A 27,490-nucleotide genomic window follows, 5' to 3' on the forward strand; every position below is an offset into this window, starting at 1 on the left:
CAGACTCAAAGTTACGACTGGGAATTCGCACTTAAAATTCTAAATCATGACCATCATGTGCAGAATGCAAATTCCTCGTATACACACTCTGCCCAATGGATGTCAGCATATTACTTATTTTCATGGCAAATTTATTAAGATCGTTCGAAACCAATCTATAACATAACCTAATCTACGTTACATTCAATGAATAGGAAAAATTAAGAAGATGAGTAAGGGAACCTGACTGACAATTACTGTCAAAATATGAAAATAGTTATTTTATAAAGATTTGGATAATTTAAATAGCCGAAGACTTGTCTTTTGTTTATTTTTTATGTTGATTATTTATCATCGTACGAAATTTATCACTTAGATATTCTTATAATCATAGTATGCTATTAGAGATGCAGTCATTCACAGCCTTCATGGTGAGAATTGAATATATCTATCCATTATTCATTTAACTGTAGAAATATGTCTTCTATTACAGAATGTAGAAAGTACTAGGTCGTATATGGACGACTTATATTCCCAAGATCCCAACAAATGCTTGTCCTCGATAATATGCATCAAGAATTCTGTAATTGGCTCCAACCGCCAGAAAGGGAGCGTAATTGCACAGGGTATAGTACCTCGATTAATTTATCTGCTGAAGGATAAAAACACAAAGATAGAAGTTAGAATTGAAGCAACAGTAACAATAGGATCTCTAGCCAAAGGCACTGCTGACCATGTAGAACTTCTTTTACACTCGGGAACCTCTCAAATTCTCCTTGATATCTTGGAAGAAAGTGAACCTCGACTAATTGATGCTGCTCTGTGTTGCCTCCGCTCTCTGTCACAGCATTCTAACCCATCAGATGTCAAATATACCATAAGGAATATACAAAAACTCCTGACGTTTGCTTCTCCCAAAGAAAGCTTACAACGACAATCATGTGTTGCTAGTATTCTCACATCTGCTTGCAAAACTGCAGTAGATCAAAATATAGTGTGCTCTGTTGGTGCTCCTGCAGTTTTAGGGGCTCTACTGGATGTTTCCAATAACTCTCTGAGGATATCTGTAGTCACTTGTTTAGCAGCAATGTGTTTGAATAACCCTCTTGCTGCAAATGAAATAAAGAACACAACTCATAATCAAAAGATAATTCCCCATCACCTAATAATTTTTATGTCCAGAGAATACCCTATTGACGTACAATTGAGTGCATCTAAATGTATGACAAATCTACATCGAGCAGGCGCAATATCAGCATATGATCGAACGATTCTCTTTCGCACGCTTCCTTGCTTAGTGAGGCTCTGCCAGGTGATTGCTTTTTTTTAATCCCCAATTTTTCGTGACTGTTTTTTTTTTCAGATAGAGTATTCGGAAGTTCATAGAACCATAGCTGCTGACACGTTGGCTTATTTAACTGAAGTAGACAGCGATTTACAGCAACTAGCAGCCATTAGTAATCAGCTTGTAGAGGCTTTAGTGGATTTGTTGAATTGCCCCAGTGATTCAGCTCGAGGAGCTGCTTTGAAGTAAGTGTGTCTTCCAAAAAAACATTTTATTACTGAATATTTTGTTTTCACATTCGCTCCGGTTTTTGGAGTATTTATAATCAAATATGTATTTTTATTCCCTAATCATGAACCAGAAGTCAAAACTTTTGACTTTTGAAGATACAGCCCCTGAAAAGTTGAAACTGTTGATTGCATTTATTTGTATTTATAGTATTATGTAGTTTGCTGGATAATTTACGATTTTTTAATTCACTGAATATGGGACATTAGCCATTTGACATATGATGGATTTGCCCATCACCTGATAAAAATACATAACTAACGTATTCAAAAAAACTTTATTGTGAGACTTTTCACTAAACAATTTTACAAAAACGCACACCTGTTTCGCCATACAATGGCGTGTGTCTTTACTAAATATATTCTCCATATTCAATGCTTAATATACCTAATTCTACAATAATAATAATTGTAATTTATTGAACAAAATTACAATTTTGCTCAACTGGCTATTGACCGAAGTCCTTTCGCCCGGCTAATTCTACAATTTTACAATTACAAATAATTTTACAATTACAATACCTATATTTCAAGTACTTGATTTTTACCTAAGTGTGTAATGAATTAAACTACCTGAGCTTATGTCCCAGTTTCCATATTTGAAAAAATATCTAGTAATGGGGAGTTATTCAATTCTAATTGACCATTCAATGAATTACTCTGAATCTATTGATTTCTAAACATTCTAGAAGATTGAGTTTCAAACACTTCTCTTCTAAATGTAACACATCATATTCATGATTGAACTCATGTCCTTCTGCTAAAAGGTGGTTTGCAAATGTGAAATTGATCTTTCTATTTACAAAACTTATCCATAATCTTTGGGAAAATGTTCTCCCTGTTTGGCCAATATACAGTTTTGAACAAGAGTCACAAGTCATCTTATATACTCCTGATCTATCCGACACCGAAGTTTTGTCTTTATTGTTTTCAATAAATTTACTTGGACTAGTATTCATTCTGTAAGCTACGTTTACGCATTTTTTCTTCAAAAAACAGGCAATATTATTGGTTGGTTCACCCAAATATGACAATGTCCTATAAATGACGTTATCGCATCTTGAATTTGGGTAGACCTGGTCCATGGCTTGCTTTTGTAGTTTTTTAGAAAGAATGGAGTCTATAATATCTACCTTATAACCGTTGTTGACCGCGATTTGCTTGATCAAACTCAGCTCTCTCTGGAAATTACTCTCAGACAGTGGAATATTCAATAGTCTGTGAAGCATACTATTGAATGCAGCAACTATATGCTGGTAAGGGTGTGTGGAGGAATTAGTATGATATTTTCCATGTAAGGTGGTTTGTGGAAAATTGCAAATTCATGTTTATTGTTATTTTCGTAATGGTTAAGTCAAGGTAATTTATTGAATTATTTACCTCGCTCTCAGTGGTGAATTTTATTGATGGGTGGATGGAATCGACATATTCAATTAATTTGCCTAATTGCCTATCTGTACCAGTAAAACAGACAGTAAAGTTTTCATGCCAACGTATGCAATCTATTGAATAGAACTGGCCGATACTTGATGAAAATCCATATTAAAACCAATTAATACAGTTCATTGTATGATTTTCACTATAAAGGGTTTTACAAAAACTGTAAAACGTGTTTCGCTATACAATAGCTTACCAAGCCTACTTCATACTCTAACATATTACCTACTTGTATGCCTACTTTGTATGCAATCTTGCAATGTCCAAAGAACATTAATTTTTGGCTTCAGTGAAATGAATGGATCAATATTTTCACAGACACCTCTGCTGTGCTTGTAGCACTGGTGATCCGAAAAGTGACATTGATACTTATCTGGGAATCCCGTGAGGAGCCATGGAAACCTTAGACAGGAATAGATTGACTCTTTACTAGGTGCTAACATTTAAAAACTTGATAATTTCTCCACTAAAGTATAATCAATCATTATACTTCAATTTAAGGAAGTTTATTTTCTCATGCTAGAAGTTAGACAAAGTATTACATTATTTTAGTTGGGCTGGTAGTTTATTATGCTCTGGAAAAACTTATGGAATCGAGAATTCATTGTTCTTGAACAATTGATAAGGGGTATACGTAATCTGTTACTATTTCTTGTAAAGTAGCTATGAACATTTTGCTGGAATAAAAGAAATTAGTCAAAGTATAGAGATGTTAGTCCTTATATTTGAATATGAATATCACTAAAAAATAAAACGGCCAGTCTATTACTGAAACACTTGAAGCATTAATGTAATGATAGAATATCATACCTCAAAAGTATTCGCAATAAAACAGTTTGCAGTTTCTGCAGTGACGCTAAAAAGTTAGCATCAAACACAGATAATGTAAGACAATATTCGCAGTGAGGTTGAATTATTGTTTTTAAAACTGTAACTGATATTTCAAAACTGAATATTTTCTGATACGGGTAAAGAAAAATAATTGTGAAATTAATATTGGAATTGTTGTTTGCAGTTTAGAGTATTGTTGAGGGAACCCAAATATTTATATTGCTCAACTATTTCATTTGAGTCACCAAAAATTGTAACATTCACTGTATCAAGTTGATGAGATAATATTTCTAGTTTGTAGCTACGGTCATGACTTCAGTCTTGTAATATTCAACTTGAAATCTTTGATGTTAAAAAAAGGTGATATTTTTGATAATGGTTGAGTGTCCAAAGATAGTTTCCCCACACTGTTGATGTGTGCATACCATCTGCCCTGTTCGCTTTTGAGTGATTCTTAACCTGCATCCTTGTGACTTCAGTGGGCTTGAAATTTAAGCACTTTTGGTTTCAAATTCTCATTGCTAACACCAAATATTTGAGAATAAAGATGTGAAAGTTTTGTCCAACAACAAAAAATAATTGGTCTCACTATAGATACTACATGCGTATGTAGTTCTCATTCTGATCCATTTTGTAACAAATTGAAAATAACTGTCAGTCCTTAAGGTTTATGAGAAACCATGGCACCGGATCTTGTTCAATTAATCATCTACATTAAAGTTGTCGCCTTCAAAATAGTCGCCATTGAATATTATGCACTTGTGCCAGCCCTTTCTTCAATCCTCAAAACACATTTTGAACTCGATGTTTAGGATAGCCTTCAGCCCTTCAGCAACACGTTTTAATTGTCATCCAAGCTTATGGGAAGATGACCCTTCCAGGTTCACTTAATTTTTGGAAATAGGAAATGTCACATGGAGCCATGTTTGGCATTTCTTCACAATGTTTATTCCAACATAAATGACAAAGAAACAGTGGCTGCGGTCTTCTGTGATATAGCCAAAGCATTTGATTGGTGGTCAAGTTCTTGGGGTAAATATAGATTCAAATTTAAGATGGTCAGAACATATAAATAATATGTGCAATAGACTAAGTAAGACAATTTATGCAATAAGAGTGATAAAAAAAGTTATAAACCAAAATGCAGCACTAATGACATATCATTCCCTTTTTCATTCAATTCTGAAATACGGGATTCTAAGCTGGAGTTCAGCATCTAAAACTCATCTAGACAAAGTATTTATTATTCAAAAAGCAGCCGTGAGAGCCATAACCTCGAGTAAACCCAGTGAAACCTGTCGACCGTTATTTAAAGCTATGAAAATTATGACTCTATATTCAGTTATTGTATTTGAAAATCTGCTAAACATTAAGGAAAACTTAAATAAACATACCATGCACACAGACATACATCATTACAATACAAGACATAAAACAGATCTTGTACAGGAATTAAATAGATTGAAGAGAACTGATAATGTCGGTATCAGGCTATACAATTTACTACCACCTCAGTTTCGTCAACTACCAAGCAAAACATTCAAGAGTAAGTTAAAAAATATTTTGAGTACAAACCCTATTTATAACATTAATGAATTTTCTGATGTAATTGGGAGGTTAGAGACTTGTTCGAATTGATTGCCTAAAGTAGAAAGCTATATATAGCATGTGATAGTTACTAGATTATTAAGTTGAAAATTAAACTGACGTGATATCTTTCAATTGTAATGCTATTATTGTAATAATGAATTTATGTTATCCTGTATTGACTATGTTTCCTAAAGACTGAATGAATATTGTTACAAGTCTATAAAGTCGATATTTTTAACTTGCGTGTTAATGTTAATGTTGTTTAATTACTCAATTTTAAGCTAATAACCTGTAATGTTTTTAATTTTAGACTATTTCAGATATACTTTGTTGACGTATCGATAAACTGTATGTGTTTCTAAAGATTAAATAAAGATTAATTAATTAATTAATTAATTTGATTGCGTGAATCATAAAATTATTTTACGGAAACTCAGTAGATACGGTATAACTGGAATAAGTCTTAAGTGGTTTGAGTCATACTTAGCAAATCGCACCCAGATGGTCAAAACCACTTCATAATCAAATGAAGGTAAAATTACTTGCGGCGTCCCGCAAGGTTCAGTACTGGGCCCACTTTTATTCTCAATTTTCATTAATGACCTATCGTCTATTAACACCCAAGGAAAATTTACTTTATTTGCTGATGATACCACAATTTTATGGCATGCTGCTAACAACCATACGTTGTATGAAGTTATTGAGAATGACTTCACGAAAGTGAAAGAGTGGTTTGACTCAAATCTCTTGAGCTTGAATTTATCAAAAACAAAAGAAGTGTCCTATCATTGCCAGATTCCAGCCGTACATCTAAATAATATTCAAATTGACAACGTACCAACTTCTAAATTCCTTGGCTTGTTCATCGACAATAATTTAAAATTCAACAAACATGTAGATAGTTTGAAATCCAAGCTCTCGTCTGGATGTTATGAAATACGAGTAACTGCATTTGAGCTCGGATCTGCAGTAGCTAGAATGGTTTATCTCATATTCGTTATGATATTTGCCTTTGGGGTGTGTGTTCTACTGATACAAAAACGTGCAATACGATGCATATGCAAAGCCGAGCCTAGGGACTCTTGTCGTCTTCTTTTTGCCTCTAACGGAATCCTAACTGTGGTCTTCTTATTCATATATGAGATAATCTGCCTTCTCTTTAAAAATAGGAACTTATTTAACAACTTGGACGAGCCAGTGTATCAAACCAGATAAAGATTCAGCTTCAAATTACCGCTGCCTTCTTCGACCCTAGTTAAAGATGCCATTATTTACAACAGTCTCGAAATGTTCAATCATCTTCCTCAAGCTATAAGAACCATAAATGACCTTAGTGCTCTTAAGAAAGAGTTGAAAAACTTGTTTTCTGTGAGACCTTATTATAGCTTAGCAGAATTCTACGATGATAATTTTAATTGAGTCTGACTGACTATGGTATTTTATTGATTTGATTCAATTCAGTTTAAATTGATTTATTTCATTTTATTGACCGTGTTCTTATATCCTGAACGTTTTTATTGGGTTATTGTTATTTACATGTCCCTTTTCAGTTCATGCTATCACTTACTTTTAGTGATTTTACTTTTGTGATACTTTTGTGATTTTATATATATGTTATTTATATTTCGCACAAGGCTTTGTCAATAAGAATTCATTCTTCAGACAAGAAAGTATATTTTGAATTGATTTTGAATTGAAATATGAAGGCTGGGGCTTCGTTATAGTATTGTTTTGCCCAAAAATTCACAAACAAGAAATGACTGTGAGCATGCATTATCTTCACGTTTGACCGCACTTGAGCGTTTTTCGGTTTTGAAGATCCAGAATGCCTCTACTGGGATGATACAGCTTTAGTTTCAGCTACATATACGTAAACCCATGGTTCAGTCATTCTTCCTTGATTTTATTTAGTGACTCCTGAGCAACTTCAAATTACTGCTATCACTTTTTCCAAATTTTTATCGGTTGTTGACGTGTTTCAACATCTCGTAAACTCAGGTTGTACTCATAGAAGACTCACCATAGGCCTTTGTTAATATTTCACACACGTTATTTTATTTTTTATAGAAAGTTTGATACAAATCGTTTGATTAATTTGTTTTAACAAAGAAATTGCCAAGTTCTTCAGAAATATGCAGTCAGCATTGTTGTTGGTCTAGAGCAGGGGTCTCCAAACTTTGAAGCCTTCGGGCCATAATGATTTTTTCAGTTTGTTTCAAGGGCCAATTTCTGCCCTTAACTATATTTCTAGACTAGAATAGTCGCAAAGTGCTTGACCTTTTGCATTTCAATTATTATTGTGTATTGTGACACTTAACGACATCTAGTGGCGAGTAGTGGTACTATGTACTATCTTTTTCAGCTACCCTCTAGGTGGCATTAGGCGTAATTTTAATATTTGGAATTACCGCGTTGGTTCGAGAAAGTTCTGGTTCTAGCTAGTGTATTCCGATTACCTCGAGATGGCAGTAATAATTGCATATAAAAAGGCTAGCAGCGCAACTGCGAGTTAGTCTGCGTAGGAAAGGCGAAGGAAGCGAAACTGTCTATTGTGAAATAAAGTAACACCCGTCAATAAAAGTATTTCGATTTGACTTATTGTTTTTATGTGTGATTTGTTAGTATGGAAAAGAAGCGAAAAATCGACAGTGAATGCAGAACGTTCCTAGAAAAATGTAACTTTTAGTATTTTGTGATTGAGTCCAGTAATAAGGCGCTATGTTTAATTTGTAATGAAACGACACTATGAATCGAAACATCTTCAAAGTTACTCCAAGTATACAGGAAGTTTGCGGAAGGAAAAATTTGAAGCTTTGAAACAAGGACTCAAATCGCAGCAATCTTTGTTTACCAAAGGGAATACTGAACAAGAGTCTGCAACTCGCGCCAGCTTTCATGTGGCTCTTGAAATCGGAAAACGTGGCAAACCATTCACCGATGGAGAAATGATAAAAGAATACTTGATTCAAACACCGTGGCTCGGAGGGTGCAAGACATCGCAGAAAATATATCATCTCAACTGTCTGACAAAAATGGACATCATGAGTGGTTTTCTCTAGCATTGGATGAGTCAACGGATGTGTCAGATACTGCTCAGGTGTCGATTTTCTTTCGCGGAGTAGATAAAAGCTATGAAGTGTATGAAGAACTTCTTGATATTGATAGTATTCACGGCACGACAACTGGGGTAGATATTTTTAAGGGAGTTGAAAATGCCATTAATAAAAAGAACCTTCGATGGAGAAATTTGAAATGTATAACAACTGATGGAGGCAAAAATATGTATGGTAAAAATAAAGGAGTGGTTGCACTTGTGTCAAAGGCTGTAGAAAATGATGGTGGTTCAAAACCATTAGTCTTACATTGTATCATTCATCAACAGCCCTTGTGCGGAAAATGTTTGGATATGTCTGTAGTTCTAAAACCAGTCATATCAGTTGTTAACTTCATTAGATCCACTGGGCTGAATCACCGACAATTCCGCGAGTTTATTCAACAGATTGGAGAAAATGATTTACCATATCATATCATATCATCGAGCAGAGATCGAAATTTTTTAAATGAGAAGCAGCGCCCTTTTGCCGATTTAGAAAATAGTGAATGGATGTGGAAAACGAACTGAACTGAATTTGAGATTGCAAGGAGAAAATCAGCTTCTCCCTGATTTATACACCAATATCAAATCCTTCAGGCAGAAAATAATACTATTTCATTCGCAATTACGTAAAAAATGTTTCACACATTTTGAAACAAGTGAAATATTCAGCCACACTACAGAGACTGAATTTCCTGTCAATTTTGCAATCGAAACTTCGAGTACTTTGAAGATAAATTTTGATATTCGTTTTTCAGATTTTGATGTAATTGCGAATGAAATTAAGCTTTTTCAAAATTCTTTTGATTCTGATTGAATCCCTGGCTCCGGAAGTCCAAATGGAAATTATTGATTTACGGTGCAGTGATATGCTTAAGAACAAATATCAAAATTCATCTTTGTTGGAATTCTATAAGTCTTCCACTGGAACAATTTGATAATTTGCATAAATTTGCTCGTAGATTTTTTTTTTGGCACTACTTACTTGTGTGAGAAAACGTTTTCCAAGATGAAGTACACAAAGAATGTTTACAGACCTCAATTAACCGATGAGCATCTTGAATCTCTTTTGATAATTGGTACAAGTAAAATTGATCCACAACTACGAAGTATTGTGGATCAAATTTACTTAAACTTAGATACTTAAGTTAAGTTTTCTTTGTCATCATTTCTGACGTTAAGTTTTACCTTGCAAGTAAATAAAACCGAGTAATTATCATTCTGTGTTTTCTTCTTCAACTTATCACAGCAATAGTAACAACAATTAGGTAATCATTGGCTGTCGTGGGCCGGATTGATGACAGCAAATCATTGGCTGTCGCGGGCCGAATTGATGACACTGGCGGGCCGGATTTGTCCCGCGGGCCGTAGTTTGGGGACCACTGGTCTAGAGTGACATCAATCATAATTCCTATAAGTCACTGAAAATCTCACAGGTGCTGGATTGTATTTATATTTCCAATAATATACATTGATAGCTGGTCCTCATTCAACCACTCAATATCAGAAATAATGTCACCTGTATCTTGGACCCAAAATTTGCAACAAATTGAATATCTCGATAAAAAATTCTAACAATACATAAATTTTCCACTTCATGTTGAAAGTTCAAGTCATCCAAAAGAATACCAAATAATTTATATCCTCCCTCTTCTTTCTAGTTTGCTCTAAATGTATACTTCAACTTTATCTAACTACCGGGCCCTTTGTTAATGTTGCAATAATATTATTTTTCGTTTCTAAAACTTTCTAAAACTTCAAAAGATATTTTTTTTGTAATTGAAATTGTATGCGTTTCAACATGAGAAATAAATATTATTATTATTATAGTACAGTGAAACGTATTTATGGGTGTTGGAGTTCTTATAAAATTATAAAAATCGAATATCAAATGTAAAAAATATATATGTAGAAAAAAATGTGTTAATAGTAAATAAATTTTTGCTGCGCTAAACATCTTCAGATCACAGAAGAAAGCTTTTCGTCTTCTGGCTGGAGTCGGACTAAGAGAACACTGTCGTCCCCTCTTTACTGACATGAAAATAATGACACTACCATGCATTTACATATATCAAACCTTTTGTGAAATACACTCAAACAAAGGAAACTATACTGTTTCGTCAGATCTTCACAAATACGACACGAGATCAGCAAACCAAATACTGCCGTGCTAAAGAAGAAGGTCGTAACTGACAATTTCATCAAAATTGAAATACTGCCATTTTTGGCATCTGCAACCACCAACGCAACTTCTGAGAAATGTTGGATACCGTAGCTATTCAGCTGAAGACACAAATTCAGTTTGAAATTTGTCGTATCTACAAACTATACTGACTTTACAATGCAAAAATGTCGTATCCGATATTACTAAGCAAAATTATCGTATCTACGATAACATTGACGATTTTGCTTAGTAATCTTCGAATACATTGGCAGATACGACAGACTCAATTGAAAAGAAAAAAAATAGGTCTATGATTTTTAAGACTTCAAAGAGTGTGTACAAAATGCTCATCCCAAAGCAAAAGTGATCGACATGAGCAGAAGTATTGAAAACTTTTTCGACTGGCCAGATCACACATCTTTAACAAAGCTGAAAAATTCGAATCCTAGACCATATATGTCTGATATCGTACATTTGAAGCTAAAAAGGGGTGAGAAGACCTTACAATACCGAAATTCTTTTGCAGATGATTTCATCACATTGAACTTTCTGAAAGCTAATCAAATGAAAAGTGATCTGAGTTGCCCCTCTCCCAAAAAAAGCTAAGAGGAGTCGTGTGGAGTCCTTACTATCAGGTTCATATAAATCAACTAGAAGCCCTACAGAGGCGCTTCCTAAAATATATGTTCTTTAAACTTGAAGGCACGTATCCTACTGTAGGAATACCCTATTATGAAGTGCTTGTACAATTTTTGTAGTCTCGAGGTAAGGCGTAAATATTATTCATTTCTTTTTTTATTCAAGGTCATAAACAATATTATCACCTTCTCTCAACTGTTACATATGTTGAATTTTTGGGTTCCTAGACGGTCATCTAGGAATAGTGTTACATTTTATCTCAACACTCCGCGTACAAATATAATGAAAAAATCTCCAATTTATACAATGTGCGATACCTCTAATTCTGTTAGTCATGTCTTAGATATATTCAACTGCCAGATTATACAAATCAAAAGACATTTCTTAGCTAACTGACAGTAATTGGGTTCATCCTGTAGAATAGTGTATGAAATAAATGAAAATAATAATATAATAAATAAATAAAAGCTGTTACCAGGCGACAGTTCTGGGAAAATTTTCCTGAAGCGAACGGCGACTAGGAGGAGAGTAGTATTATTGATAATGAATAACTCCATGATAACCGAAATTGCATCCTCTCACTAGTTTTTATTCATATATGCATATAATAATGAGCAGTAATAATATAATATTTATGTTTCATTTTATCCCCTATACAGCGTGACTCACGGTCGATGGTAGGTTAGACGTTTCTGGAAAACGCAAAGCATGATAAGTTGATATTTTGATGATAGTTTGGACAAACTCGAAATATTCAAATAACACCAAGAAATCGACTCCATATCATACAGGGCGTGCTAAAATTACTATTATTTCCATTGTGCATAAAAGTAGTCAAAAGTTCATTTTTTCAAATGAAACCCCCTGTATATTACTCGGTAAATTGAAAGATGGTGAAAAATGCTTCAAGATGATATATCATGTCCCTATACCTAAATCGTCAAGTTTTCTCAATAAAGTCTGTTCTTCTAGAAACATTATTTTTTTTTAGAATTTGGATATAGGTAGCAGTGGAATTATCAAGCTTATACCAGTTCGGTTACTTTTATAAGTAATTTACAAAGAGTTATCGACGGTGTTTCGAATCATCTTCCAAAATGAATGCAAATATCGATTATTCAAACGAAGTTCTTATGAAATTATTTATTATACACATGAACAAAGTGATCAAATCATTGTCAGAACGTGTAAAAAATTCAACCAAATGTGTCCTGAATTAACCCCAATGAACGAGAGTAAGTTTGTAAGGTTTCAAAATAATTTCCTTAACTACAGACTTAAAGTACAGACAATAACAAATAATAGAATAACAAAATATCACATTTTTACAATAAATGCTGAAAATGTTGTCCATTACATTCTAAACACTTTAAAATGTTTTTTTGTACGCGACTTGTGGTTGCTTTTTCAATTTCCTGGGGATCCAGATCTTCAATACTCCGCACTATTCGCCGTCGCAATTCTTCTTTGGTAAGCACTGGAGTACTGTATACCCTTTCTTTTAAAACACCCCATAAAAAAAGTCAAGTGGCGTGAGATCGGGTGATCTCAGTGGCCAATCCCACGGCCCTAAACGCCTAAACCAACGATCGTCGAAGAGTTCGTCGAGTTTCCTGGAAACTTCCTGGGTGGAATGAGCTGGCGCTCTGTCCAGTTGAAACCACGAATTCCTATATTCCTCTAAAGGCAAATTCTCAAGAAAATCGGTTACAGTCGTCCTTAATATTTGGAGATATCTCTCTGCATTCAGTGTGTCTTCATAAATAAAAAAGCTAATTTTATTGTTCTTCAGAATACAGAAAACATTCAGGTCCAATTTTTCTTGAAACCCCATTTCTTTTGTAACATGAGGATTATGATCAGCCCAAAAATGTTTATTCCTTCTATGAAAATACCATCCCTCGTAAATTTTGATTCGTCGTTCCAAATTATTTTTGACAAAAATTCCCGATCTTCCTGTGTATGAATCAAAAGGGATTCACAAAAATGCATTCTACGTTCGAAGTCTTCTGCTTTTAGAGCTTGAACTTTGGAAAATTTATACGGATGCATTCCGTGATTTTTCAAAATTCGTTGTACTGAAGCATGTGATACACCTAAATCTTTTTCTGCACTGCGAATGGAAGCTTCTGGATATGCAAAAAAATATGCCAAATTGTCCTCATTTGAAGTAACAGGTTTTGATATTGTTGAAGGCGCTTTTAACATGGAGCCATAGTTAAGGAAATTATTTTGTAATCTTACAAACTTCCTCTCGTTCATTGGTGTTAATTCAGGATACTATTGGTTGAATTTTCTACAAGTTCTGGCAATGATTTGATCACACTGTCCGTGTATAATAAATAATTTCATAAGAACTTCGTTTGAATAATCAATATTTGGATTCATTTTTGGCGATTTTTTGAAACACCGTCAATAACTATTTATCAATTACTTATAAAAGTCACCAAACTGTCATAAGCTTGATATTTCCACGACTACCTAGAAATAAAATTCTTTAAAAATTATTTTTGTACAACTGTTATTGAAAATCTCTTTGATAGAAACACTTTAATCAGAACACCTACCAAAAAATCATTTGTAAAAGTTCACACATGCAGTTCGTGCTATTGGTAATATTAAATCCCTGTGAAGTTACTGACGATGACGAAGTAGTATTCAGTCCAACTGTAGAAAGTCCTTCATGACTAACCAATAATCCTCCTTAAAATAACGTGAGTTGGCGTATGTAGTTGTAACATATGCCTTGTAATCGAAAGATCGTGTGTTCAAATCCCATGGACCCTATAATTTTTTTTATTATCTGCAGTAACGTTATACAAAAAAATTTGTATGATACATTTGTTAAAAGTGATTTTATTTTGCTCGTGAGTTTGCTCCACTTGCTGACGCTCGTTTTGCAATAATCCCCACTCACAAAATAAAATGCCACTTTCAACACTTATAGGTAAAACGTGAATAACTATTTTTCCACAAAAACGGCTTTATTAAGAAAACTTGACGATTCACGTATAGGGACATGTATATCACCTTGAAGCATTTTTCACCATCTTTCAATTTATCGAGTAATATACAGGGGGTTTCATTTGAAAAAATGAACTTTCGACTACTTTTAAGCACAATGGAAATAATAGTAATTTTAGCACGCCCTGTATGATATGGAGTCGATTTCTTGGTGTTATTTGAATATTTCGAGTTTTTCCAAACTATCATCATAATATCAACTTTTCATGAATTGAGAGTACTGATGTACTTAATTTCAATTAAGGCTATGTTTTGGACCATATTTAGCACAATTTATTTTTCATCTCGGAAACAGATAGAGATAGGTATAGGACATTATTAACAAAAAAGTATTAAAATACTAGAGCGATTCCAAAAATGTATTAATATACGGGGTGTTCCATTTAAAAAAATATAATCGCTAGGACTTTTTGATAGAAGTGGCAACGCCGCAATGCTGAAAATATTTTAGATCGATAGAACAGGTAAGGAAATTTGAGAGGTGAAATTTTCAGAATAATCATGCTTTGCGTTTTCCAGAAACGTCTAACCTACCATCGACCGTGAGTCACGCTGTATATTTGTGTTTACTTACGACATTTTGTATTGTACTTTTCAAATTTTTTTATAAAAAAAAGTCGTATCTGCATTTATTTTTAAATTTTTTGAAATATTACAACGAAATATAACTGAAAAAATAGCATCCACCAATATGTACTCCCACCCCGAGAATAATCAATCTCCTATCAGAAATGTGGATGGCATTGAAATAAGTCTTAAAATGATCAAATTGGCAGTTATGACCTTCTTCCTTAGCACGGCAGAATAGCACTAAAACGTTTCAGCCTAAATAAGTCGGGGTCAAATTACCTCAATTTGAAACTTTATAACAAGTTGAGTTCAGAAGTGCGTTCCCCGAAAGATAGACATTTTAAGGCTAATGTGAAATGTCTACTCCTAAAAAATTGTTTTTATAGTGTAGAAGAATTTTCGAATTATTCTTTTTAATGTAATTAAAAAAAAGTTTTTGTGAATAACCTGATTGTTTTTACATTTTTACATATTGTCTCTCAATATTTTTTGTACTATGTGACGTGCTGTAAACCACTGTGCCAATAAAGTCTATCTATCTATCTATCTAATATTTTCTTTCAGATCATCCTCTCCTCCTGTGGAGTAGTAATGGTGTAATGCCAATTTATTATACAAACACATCATTCTAATGCTCCAGACCTATAATCTTTCTATTTCTCAGAGTATTATTATTTTCCGTAGGGCATTCGCTTCTTTGGGTGCCAATGATGAAGATATCAGAAAAAGGATAATAGACACAAAGTTTTTGATGGAAAGGGTGGTGGTTGGTTTGAGTGAAGAAAATAAAGAAGTAAGATTAGCTGCCGTGAGATGTCTCCATTCTCTGAGCAGATCCGTGCAACAACTTCGGACTACCTTCCAGGATCATTCTGTGTGGCGACCCCTGATGGCATTACTGACAGGTATTTTTCAGAATCCCGATTATCCATCTGTTTGATGAGTCGTTTCTTTGAAGATTCCCCGAGCATCGAGTTGTTGACTGCGGCGTCTTCTGCGCTCTGCAACCTGCTGCTGGAGTTTTCACCTGCGAAAGAGCCCATGATACAACAAGGAGTGGTACAGCTGCTGGCAACGATTACATCGCAACCTAGCCCCAGTCTTCGATTGAATGGAGTGTGGGCTCTCATGAACCTCGCCTTCCAGGCAGAACAAAGGCTAAAATCACAAATTCTCACTGCTCTGGGCACCGACCAGATATTCAGGCTTCTGGCGGACTCCGATACCAAGGTATTTGCTTGTTTGTAGTTGGCCAAATTTATTTTTGAGTCACTTAGGATCGTACTTCAATGGTTTGCAAATTTGAAACCTAATTTGAAAGTCAAATCAGCAGATAAATCAGTAAAGATTCCCAGATATTCATCTTCAATTTCAAAACAATCCTCAATATATTTTGTATGGAGGGTAGAGGTAAGGAAAACCTTCTCATATGGGTGGAAGCTTGAAAAAGTATCCAACTTTCAGACTAAATAACAGTTCAAAAACCCTCCAGAATGCCGCTAGCATAGGCTCAGGGTATGATATGAATTAAGTTCGTCAATACAACCAAAATTTATTGTTGTGGTAAAATGTGGAGAGGTCGATTGAATTTTATTATCAGCTCTTATAACACTTTTTGTGATTTTGTAGTGCTTACTGTTATAATACATTGTAATAAATTATAAGCAATAATGGGCAAAATTTGCGTAGTGAGAAGTTGTCCAAGTGGGCGTAAATTGAAACATATAAATGATGATCGACGTCAGTCTTTGTCGTACTTCCAGTCAACAGTATGTGTCCTCCAAATTCTTAGGACTTCACATTGATAATAAGCTTAAATTTGAGGATCATATTATCAAGTTGAATAAAAAACTTGCATCTGGCTGCTTTGTAGTGAAGTCAGTTTCGAAGGAACTGGGTAGAACCTTTGCAAGATCTGCGCACTTTGCCTTTGTGGATGCACATAGAAGATATGGTATTGCCTTCTGGGGAGTATGCAGCAAAAGTATGCTGCAGACTGTTTTCATTTTACAGAAGCGAGCTGCCCGGTATGTGTGCGGGACAAAGTTTCAAGATCACTGCAAACCATTATTCATTGAACAACGAATTCTGACAATAATATCTCTATTCATTTTTGAAACAGTCAGTCTGATTCATAAAAATATATCTGCTCATGATGATGTAAACGAGTCACATATAATACACGTCAAGCTAACTTGATCAGACTTCCCCCTGCTACTTTGACATAGTTCATAATCGTTTGTCAACAAGAACTCTTTCTTAGGACAATAAACGTATTTCTCTCTCTCTCTCTCTCTCTTTAATAATTTTTTACAATTTTTTATAATAATAAAGTTTAAAATAGTTACTATTGGAAAATTTTCTTTCAATTGCTGTGTAGAATTTTTTTTTTCAATTGTTGGATCTCTCTTAATTTTAACATCATTTTATTAATGTGGCTACTGTAGCACCACCCTTATTTAGCACATTTTAACGGACGCTTTTTCACACACAGGAACGCTAATCCTTATCTCTACCATCCATCCTACCATCTCTACCATCCAGCACAAATGCCAAGGAAAACCTTGGCATTTGTGCTGGATAACCCTATTCTGAAGTCATATTAGTGTTGAGTATATTATGAAAATCTAAAAAAAAACAACAGAATAATTTACAATACTTTTTCTAGTATTTTTGAGAAGGCAGAAAGCACTGTAATTTTTCTGAAGTTAGCATGACCAGATGTTTCAACTTTTTTATATATTAGACATAGATGCCTTCTTTCATAAAAAAAATGAGCCGAGGTTCACCTTATGCCGTAAATCAGAGTTTCTCCAACTTATTTTCTCTACCGCCTACTTCGATAATTAATTACTTTCTAGCGCCCCCAATTTGTTTTGCTTTACTACATCTTAAGAATCACAATCGCAGTCATTATTTCAATAATTGAATTATGTGTGTCATGTGAAAATAAGACTTTCTGATGAGAGAAATGTAAAACTCCTTTTTTTAATATTAGGAAAACTTTTATTCATGTTATTAAAACAAACATTTCAATTTCAATTTTAAAACTAATCTAATGTGAAGCATGAAGTTGATGATTTTTAACAAGTTTGTTAATATCAGGCTCGAATTTACTCAAAAACAGCCGTAAGTCACCGCGTTCGGTAATCTGCAACCCATTTCTCTTTTAGTTAGCAACGTTAGCAAATAGTTACTGTCTAGTCCCCTAGATGGCTTTACACGAGGAAACGCGCGTTAAGCATAAAGGAGCGATAAAGTTTGTGTTAAAAGCAAAAAACATTTATAAATTAGCCATCGCCCCCCCACAAACCGCTTCAACGCTCCCCCCAAACCGCTTCAACGCCCCTCAATCTCTGTGCCCTTTACTGCCCCCCTATAGGCCTCCAGCGCCCACAAGAAGGCGTAATCGCCCACTTTGAGGAAGAGTACCGTAAATGGATGTATCCATTATCAGAATGTTTTTTATTATTTTTTTTAATTGCATTCTACATTTTATGAGTAACTTCATGTAAGCTTCAAATTAGGAAAAATAAATCCATTTGCAAATTGAAGTCAAAACTTAGGTAGTTTTAACAAAGTTTAAATAAAATAATTTTTCATTATTCTGAAAGTTCGTATGGCAAAGTTTGAAAAGATTACCAATAAGTCTGCAAATTAAAATTAATGAAAAAACCAATGAAATGTCGCATTTTCTGGTAATTTCTGTACATCTCCAAAATACATTCAATTTTTGGATGACATGCAATAATATTCTTAAATAGTCAAACTTTACCCTCTCTCATCTCTTCTGTTTATAAGAGTCTCATGGAAAGTCGTGAATTTTAATAGCCCTGTAAATATATAAAAAAGAATTAGGTAAAATTTATTTACAAAGTAACTCATATACATTATTGGTATTTTTAGAACCATAATATGTATGTTTTTTCCTCACTTCTTGGATATATTTAAATTGAACTAATACAAATTATGAAACAACGTCAAAAATTAATAGGCGCCCCGGGGCGACTTGATTGATTCTAGTGGCGCATTTGCTTTTTCAGCTGCAGGAAATCCCGGAAAAACCTGCAGCATCACATCATCTGAAGATCTTGATCTGCTAATGTCCTCTCATAGAATAAAATGTAGGGTGTCTCCAGAGGCTCCAATAAATTAATGTTTTGATTCTTAGTGGTTTTTTTATATTTGGTTGAAATGCCATTCTAACTTCAAATATACAGGGTGTCCCTGGACTTCCTTTTCCTCTCGGGAATGTGTAGATGGGGTCAAAATATCACCAGTACTTCATATAACTTTTTTTCCTAAAATCCTTCGTTACCAAGTAACGGGCCCTCGAAGTTACAAAATGAAAAATGTTTTTCTTTGATAACTTTTCAAGTGAATATTCAAAATCATCCAAATTTTGGTAATTGACTAAACAAATGAATTCCTTCGATGAGCTTTCATGCAGGAATCAGTTGTTTTGCTACAAAGTCAGGAACGGACTACCCCGATGGTCCACACCCCAAAACTTTGAAATGACAGATATTTTTCAATATTTTTCAACAAATTAAGGTTACTTGGACAATTTTATGAATAAAAGTACTCGTGTGGAAAGTCGATCGGAGCAACGAGTCTTGATAAAAATGTAGTTTCACTCGACGACATCAAACCCGCTCGTCCACCATTATTTGAAATGAATAATTATCAAAGCAGAAATAATAATGATAACGTTAATTCAACAACATTTATCCTGAGATGTCTACCATTATTCGAAAATATTAGTTTTTAAGGAAAATGGAAATGATAGGTAAAATGTTCATAACGAATTTTTATAATGCAAACACGTTTAACTAACGAAACTCAAGAGCCTCAAGAGCAAACAGAAATGAAAAATCCGCTACAGAAACTGCTCGATATGACCACCTTCTCTCTATACATTTTCTTAGTCTGCAAAGACATCCTCTCTGTACTTGAAATAGCATTCCAGGGTCGTTTCGTATGGCTTCACAATGTAATGTTATTCTATTCAACAATGCATCTCTTGTGTGAATAGGTGTAGCGTAAACAAGGCTTTTTAGATGCCCCCACATAAAGAAATCCAATGGATTTAAATCCGGAGACCGCGATGGCCATGAATATGGCCCACCTCTACCAATCCATCTATTGTGGAAAATATGGTTCAGATGGTCACGCACAATCAAACTAAAATGAGGAGGAGCGCCATCATGCATAAACCACATATCTCTTCGGGTTTGCAATGGAACATGTTCCAAAAGTCCATTCAAATCGTTCTGAATGAACTCCAAATAACGTTCTCCATTCAATCGGTCCTGTAGAACGAATGGTCCTATAAGATGGTTTCCTATGATACCAGCCCAAACATTCACGTTGAATTTCCGTTGGTGTTTGGTTTGCAATATCCCATGGGGATTTTCATCGGCCCATATATGGAGATTATGAGAGTTGATAACTCCATCTCTACTGAAACCTGTTTCATCAGCGAATAAAACTCGATTAATAAAAGTCATATCCTCTCTTTGCCTATCCATGAACCAATTGGCATATTCCAGTCGTGCTGGAAAATCTTGAGGTGTCATGGCATGTACCTTCTGGATGTGAAATGGGTGGAGCAGTTGTTCCCTAATTATTCTATGAATAGTGGACTTGGATGTATGGAACTGTTCTGATAGATTTCTGATGCTCATTGAAGGATCATCAGCGACGGCTTCCAAAATATTTTCCTCCAATACAACGGTACGTACAGTCCTAGGAGCGCCCTCACCACCTCGTTTTGGCAAAACTGTACCTACAATAATATCGAAATAAAACAACGTGCTCAAATTAATTATCAATTATTACATACCTGTCTCCCTCAAGCTGCGATCGACACGCTCGAATGTTTCTCTTGACGGTACCGTTCGATTGGGAAAATGCTCGGAATACAGACGACGAGCTTCTGCAGCATTACAAAATGCTCGTCCATAAAATACATGCATATCTGCATATTCATTGAATGTAAACTGTTCGGCCATATCAAAAAAATTCAAAATATCCTATAGAATATTGACAATACAATGATAGTCATATGACAACGCACCACTCAACAAAACAAAATCGCATTCCAGTTTCTCATTTTTTATCAAAACTTTCTAAAAGGTTTTTTTGTCAACATCTGTGAAAGAAATGGAACATAATTATTCCCTGGATATTTTTCACCTGATCATGTGCAGCCGTTTTTGTAGTTCATTCGTTTGCTTTTTATTAGTATAGTAAATATTTTTTCCGATGTGCGTTTTTTCAGCTAAATTTAGATTCGTGTTAAAGAATTTCTCCCATAAAATTATAATTATCAGTGAAACTCCTCAACAGTTTAGCTGTGAAGAAGAATTTGAAACATTCGAATGTTGAGTTTCATGAGATTCAGATAACTGATCAACACGAAACGTGATTATTCCACACGTATTATGTACATACAAAATATGGAATGAATTCGATATTTCATAGTAGAGTAGCTTGTTAGTTTAAAAACACCACGAATCTACAGAACTTGATATTTCTTTTGAAAAAATATCTGCTATCACAATTGTGACTTAAACTTCCATATAGGTACTGTACTTTTTGTTTACGACTTCATTTTAGCATACTTTGTATTATTCCTGTTATAAATGTTGTTGAATTAACGTTATCATTATTATTTCTGCTTTGATAATTATTCATTTCAAATAATGGTGGACGAGCGGGTTTGATGTCGTCGAGTAGAACTACATTTTTATCAAGACTCGTTGCTCCGATCGACTTTCCACACGAGTACTTTTATTCATAAAATTGTCCAAGTAACCTTATTTTGTTGAAAAATATCTGTCATTTCAAAGTTTTGGGGTGTGGACCATCGGGGGTAGTCCGTTCCTGACTTTGTAGCAAAACAACTGACTCCTGCATGAAAGCTCATCGACGGAATTCATTTGTTTAGTCAATTACCAAAATTTGGATGATTTTGAATATTCACTTGAAAAGTTATCAAAGAAAAACATTTTTCATTTTGTAACTTCGAGGGCCCGTAACTTGGTTATGAAGACTTTTAGGAAAAAAAGTTATATGAAGTACTGGTGATATTTTGACCCCATCTATACATTCCCGAGAGGAAAAGAGGAAGTCCAGGGACACCCTGTATACAGCCATAGAAGGGTTAAGATTTCATTATTCTTTAACAATTGTAATTCTATTTGAATAATAAGTGCATCATCAAAAAGATGAAATGAAAAAGCTATATGATGTATTGGTTAAGGTCTTTAAACCTGGAAAATAGTGACAATGATGTATTGGGTTTGACTCCAACCATCCTTTAAGGCCTTAACTTAATTGAACCAATCCATATTATGCCAGTTTCTGGATTTCAACAGTATTTATATTATCTAATGCGACTTCCAAAAATTGAGTTACATCCATCTGCTCGGTACTGCTAAGACTTACTCTTATTAATGAAATGGATTTCCTGTTTATTATTTTTTTGTCAGAACTGAATAACACATATTTTTTCCTAATTTACTAATTTTTACTACACCAATCGCTACAGTTAATCATTAATTGAGTTGTTTTCAACTAGGTTATCATGAAAACTCTAGGTCTGATTCGAAATTTGGTTTCTCCCCGCATGCACACCGATACTATGATGGCTCTGCACGGTCCGCAAGTGATGCAGGGGGTCGTGCTGGTGCTAGAAGGCCCCCACATGCCGGATGTTAAGGAACAGGCTTTGTGCATTCTTGGAAATATTGCTGATGGAGAGAGGGCCAGGGATCACATCATGTCCAACGAGGATGTTCTGAAGAAACTCATAGGTATGTAGATAGGGCGGATAAATATTTTACTGATATGATAGAAAAATGATAATGAATGATAATAAAGCTTATACATTATGTACGTTTATATATAATACACTAACACTGTGGGATGAACAAACAAAAACACCTCACGAAGTAATACTTGGGATGGAGATATTAATAAATTAAAATTTTGGTGACAATAAACAATCATAATAATTTATTTGTTGAAAAATTGAACCATTCAATTAACTTATTGATTATTTTATCAAAAATTACTTTAGGAGTTTATATAATTAATTCTTGACGGGTTGTGAAAACAGTATCAAGATTTAATTTTTTTATTGAGTAAGGCAATTCATGAAAAATATGAGGGCAGGTAATGAAAAACTTCGCTAGACTAGCACTATCTGTGCACGAACTACACATCTTTGTAAAATCTAAAGAAATGAACTTTAAACATTCAAGCCAGTCTCGGATATACCTACACACTAGGTTGAATGGACTGAAGCCTATCAGAAAACAACTACTCCCCTGGCTAATACCACGAAGGACGTTGGATTATACACGACAGACGTCAGTGCAGGAATCTTTACAGAAAATTTCCTGCATATGCAATTGGTAATACAACTGAAAGAGTCGACCTTCAATTTTGGAACGGACACACTTGCAAACCGGTTTCGGGCTCATTAGCCACTCGTCAGTTGCAATGATAGTGACCATCATCGACCTAAAGTCAATGATATTACATAAAAGTTTATTTTCAACTCAATTGCTTTCTTTTTTTCTTTCTAAGTTTCAGGAATTTTTTGTTCGAAGACAGAACTAGAAAGTCAAAAAGTTTTTTTCCAAAAATATTTTTTAGTTTCAATACATAGAAAGTCTGTAATGCTGTAATTTCCTTATAAAACAATTAAATTATGTGAAATATCCTATAAATAATGCAAAACTAGCTCATAATGTCAATTACTATTCACATGTTTGAAGAAACTTCATATTGGTAAGAAGTCCTCTCGATGCTCGGTTCAAGTTTATTGGGGATTAAAAAATGCTGTTTTGATATTTTACTGCTGGTACGGCTGGGCCCCTGTCATGACACATGTATTTGAAAGGAGAGTATGGAGATCAGTTCATCGTTCACGTCAAAACAGAGATTTTTAGAACTGGGTTTGCAGTGAAAAACTGCAGTATTTGATATCAGTTTGGAGAGCATCATTAAATGCTTTATTGAAACCTTTGAAAATCCTGCAAAATTAAGTTACAAAATGTGTTTTTGAACTGGATTATAAGAAAAAAAGTATTGAGTCATAGAAACTCAAATTTTGCATCTTTATTTATCTGACGAAAAACCAATTGAAACATTTAAATTTGATTTTTGAAATAAAGAGTGATCAACATAACTATTCACCAAGACATTCAAAAAATCTAAGGATTTCAAGTATTAGATCCAATATTGGATCTTCTGTTATAAACTATTATATTGCTATCAATATTTTATATATTTCATACATTTATTAAAGCCAATTAGTTGAAGTTTCTTTTGCTGTTGTTCTTTTTACTCAAGTATAAACATTGTATGTTTTTTGGGAAAAACAAATTGTTATAATTAATATTTCTGAAAAAAGGTTGGTTGGTAACAGGATCATTTTTTTCCTTGCAGACGTTTCGAATTTAAGTAAATTATTCTTCAGGGCTCTGTAACAATGAATTTTCATAAACATACCTTCCACAAAACTTATACGATTATTATCGTTTCAATTTCACAAAATATAATGAGTTCTTAATTAAATTACTCTCCGAAAAGTAGTTTTTTCGTATTGATAATATTACTATTTTAAAAACCATCAGACATATTAGATACATATTTAAAAAATAAAAAAACATTGCAAACAACCAAAATTTCGGAGACAACACCAACACAAAACGACATAACAAACTTATGGTTTTATCTGTGATTCTAATAAGGTGAATTCTGTTTTTTAATCAATGGCAGAAAAAAAAGAATGAAAAAAGGGTAAATTATTCTGGTATTTTACTTATCAAATTCAAATATGCAGTATTAAGGCCATCGACATCTCTCCTAGTGTTAACACTATCACATTTGAGAATATTATTTAGCTCAAAAATCTTTTTGATAAATATGGTTGAACATCTAGAATACTTGGATGATCAAAATAAAAAATGTGTCCATATTCTTTTTCATGTTCAATGAGAGCTGTGAAGTTTTTTATATTCAGTTTCTTAGAGTCTCTCATGTGTTCTGAAACTCGTGTTTTAAGATACCGTCCGGTTTGAGCAACATAACATTTGTGACAGCTTCCACAGTTCAATTTGTACACTATATTGGATTGTATTTTTTTGTTTCGAGAAAAAATGCTTTCCAACTGTATTTTCATTTGAAAAGGCCACATTTATTTGTTCGGTACTGAGTAGCATTCCAAGTTTATCAGATACAGTTTCCACAAATGGAATTTTGTTATATTTGGGTTTCACACCTGTAGTTTGGGAGGAGAAACTTCGTTCTTTAATTATTTTCCTAACAAGAGTTCTAGGAAAATTATTTTTCACTAGGTAATTCTCAATAATTTGAAGATTTTTGTTATGGAATTCAGAATTGGAAATGGTAATTGCTCTTGATGATAATCAATATTATTTTAGTTTTTTTCTCATATATCCATCAATGTAATTCTTTCAGATTATATGACCCACCCAGCACCATGCCTTCAAGAATCTGCTGTATTTTGCATCAATAATTTGACAAGGAGAGGTGAACCTGGTGCCATTGAACGTCAAACGAGGTTAAAGGAGATGGGAGTGGTAAATATATTACAGCAGTTGTTGAGTACCACTGATACGATACTGTTCAACAGGTAAGTCTATATAATTGGAACATATTGTTACTGATACCTTCTTATTGTTTACTTGCCTTTTTTTTATATGCATAAACAATTTTGTACAAAGTGTTAATTGTGATAGCTTCTGCTTTAACATTTTTTGTTAGATCAAACCGTGTTTGAAGACTGTATGAAGAAGAGATACATACGTACTAGAAAATAAACATTTCGAAATGAAATTTCTAAGTTCACTTCTCCGAACTACCTATATCGTAAGTTCTGGTCAATGCCTGCCAGAAAAGATCTACTTCCCTGACTAAAACCACGCTGGATATTGAATTATATCCTACAGACATTTATGCAATTAACCTGATAGAGGACAGTCTTGCAGATGCTTGTCGTTCGTCTATCAGTAGGACCACGCTGATATCAAATGAGTAGATTACCTACAGAGTGGTTTCGGGGATCTACCCCTCATCAGTGCAGGAAAGATTCGATTCAAACAGCAAACTGCTTGGGTATAAAATTAACTGAAGAAGTTGCATTGTGCACTTGCAAGACAACTCAAACCAACAAACACTTTATCTTTAATTCAAAAAATTATACACCCCTAGAACACTGGGTATTTTTATTATTATTACTCTTTATTAGCAAATAATGCTCTTCATAGTACATTCGTCAGTCACTTATAAAATACAAAACAATAAAAAATATATATAAAATTACAGACGTCACATTTTAAAAACAAGAAACTAGAAAACAAGACAAATTATTTATTGATGACAATTACTTGAAATATATTCACTACATTTTCTTTTGAATGAATTTCATGAATCACAGCTTTTTATATGACTTGGCAAATTATTGAATGCAATCAGATCAGAACTATATAATGAGTCACAACCTATATGTTCTCTGTTGACATAAACATCTCTCCCAACTACCTACACTGTAGGTTCTAGTAAATGCCTGCCGGAAAATAACTACTTTTCCGGCTAATACCACGCTGGATATTGAATTATATCACAGAGATTAGTCTCGCACATGTTTCTTGTTCATCTAGCAGTAGTTGAACCGTGTTGAAATTAATCATGTTGTGAGATTCTATAAGCCAATTCCATCACATACAACATTAAAGAAAATGAACTTTTCCAAAAAATGCTAACGTAAATTCAAATGTGTTTTTTTTTCTATACAATTTGAATATTTTAGTGAACTTGTACCGAATTTGAATCATTGTTTTTATTCCTTGAAAACATCATGAAATTTATTTTCCCAGAAAATAAGCAGGTTGAAGAGACATTCTACAATTAATGAATAATTCTTTGAACCAATAATAATTATCAGATCTTCCAGTTTGAAATTTCAGGGCTATGTAGTTTCGCCAATGGGAAAGTAGAAATTACAATTTGTTTTGTTAATAGTAAAAAATAAATCGGTGTAAGTGTGACTAACTATTACTAATAATGTTTACATTTTCTTTTTCAGGGTGAAAGCAGCCCTCACCCAATTCGCTGATGTATGAATTTAAATATTCTTCAGAAACTCCCCATATATAATTCAATGTGATGTGCTGTAGACTGAGAAATGTAACAAATATTTAAACCCTTCAAAGATCTGCGTAGTTAAGTTTTAGGTTTAAATCGAGTTCTGAAAGTACTGTAGTACCTTGTGCATTGTTTGATTATATTTGTGTTAAATATTTCATCACGCACTTTAATTATACCAGTTATTTATTGTTGTTTCATTGCTAACTTCCTTTCGTCCTTCATTGAATTTTTCACACCTCGCCTATAAAAATAAAAGGCTAAGTAAATGTTTCAGAACATCAAATTCCTCCCTCATGTTGGAGTTGTTCAAAAAAATAGACAAAATGTATTTACAAACTCTTTCCGTTTGAGAATTTCACTACGAGCGAATGAAAACTGATAACATTAATAACAAACAATATATA

The 27,490-nt window shown here is 33.8% G+C and overlaps 1 protein-coding gene across 2 annotated transcripts; it reads left to right on the forward strand.

The window, feature by feature from the left end:
• Window positions 1-202: 202 nt before the first annotated feature.
• Window positions 203-27,268, forward strand: LOC111507757 (armadillo repeat-containing protein 8). Of its 2 annotated transcripts, none has more exons than XM_023163103.2 (8): window positions 203-410; window positions 453-1,291; window positions 1,343-1,509; window positions 15,585-15,805; window positions 15,859-16,130; window positions 22,486-22,720; window positions 25,398-25,572; window positions 27,025-27,268. In XM_023163103.2, the coding sequence occupies exons 2-8, from the start codon at window positions 497-499 to the stop codon at window positions 27,059-27,061; spliced, it is 1,902 nt and encodes a 633-aa protein (XP_023018871.2). In that variant the 5' UTR covers window positions 203-410; window positions 453-496; the 3' UTR covers window positions 27,062-27,268. The 2 variants fall into 2 exon arrangements, with proteins under 2 accessions (XP_023018871.2, XP_023018870.2); XM_023163102.2 differs by having other exon boundaries at window positions 473-1,291.
• The last annotated feature ends 222 nt before the right edge of the window (window positions 27,269-27,490 follow it).

This window comes from Leptinotarsa decemlineata, unplaced genomic scaffold, assembly GCF_025532065.1.
Source record: "Leptinotarsa decemlineata unplaced genomic scaffold, Ldec_3_MD MMD2_tig00026328_RagTag_RagTag, whole genome shotgun sequence".
NCBI lineage: Eukaryota > Metazoa > Arthropoda > Insecta > Coleoptera > Chrysomelidae > Leptinotarsa > Leptinotarsa decemlineata.

Bases quoted from the DNA above. Each gene is read 5' to 3' on its own strand.
- LOC111507757 (XM_023163102.2), top strand. From the start codon at position 375: ATGCTATTAGAGATGCAGTCATTCACAGCCTTCATG. The intron at 1,292-1,342 runs GTGATTGCTTTT...TTTTTTTTTCAG, and splicing joins GCTTAGTGAGGCTCTGCCAG to ATAGAGTATTCGGAAGTTCA. The intron at 1,510-15,584 runs GTAAGTGTGTCT...TATTTTCCGTAG, and splicing joins GCTCGAGGAGCTGCTTTGAA to GGCATTCGCTTCTTTGGGTG.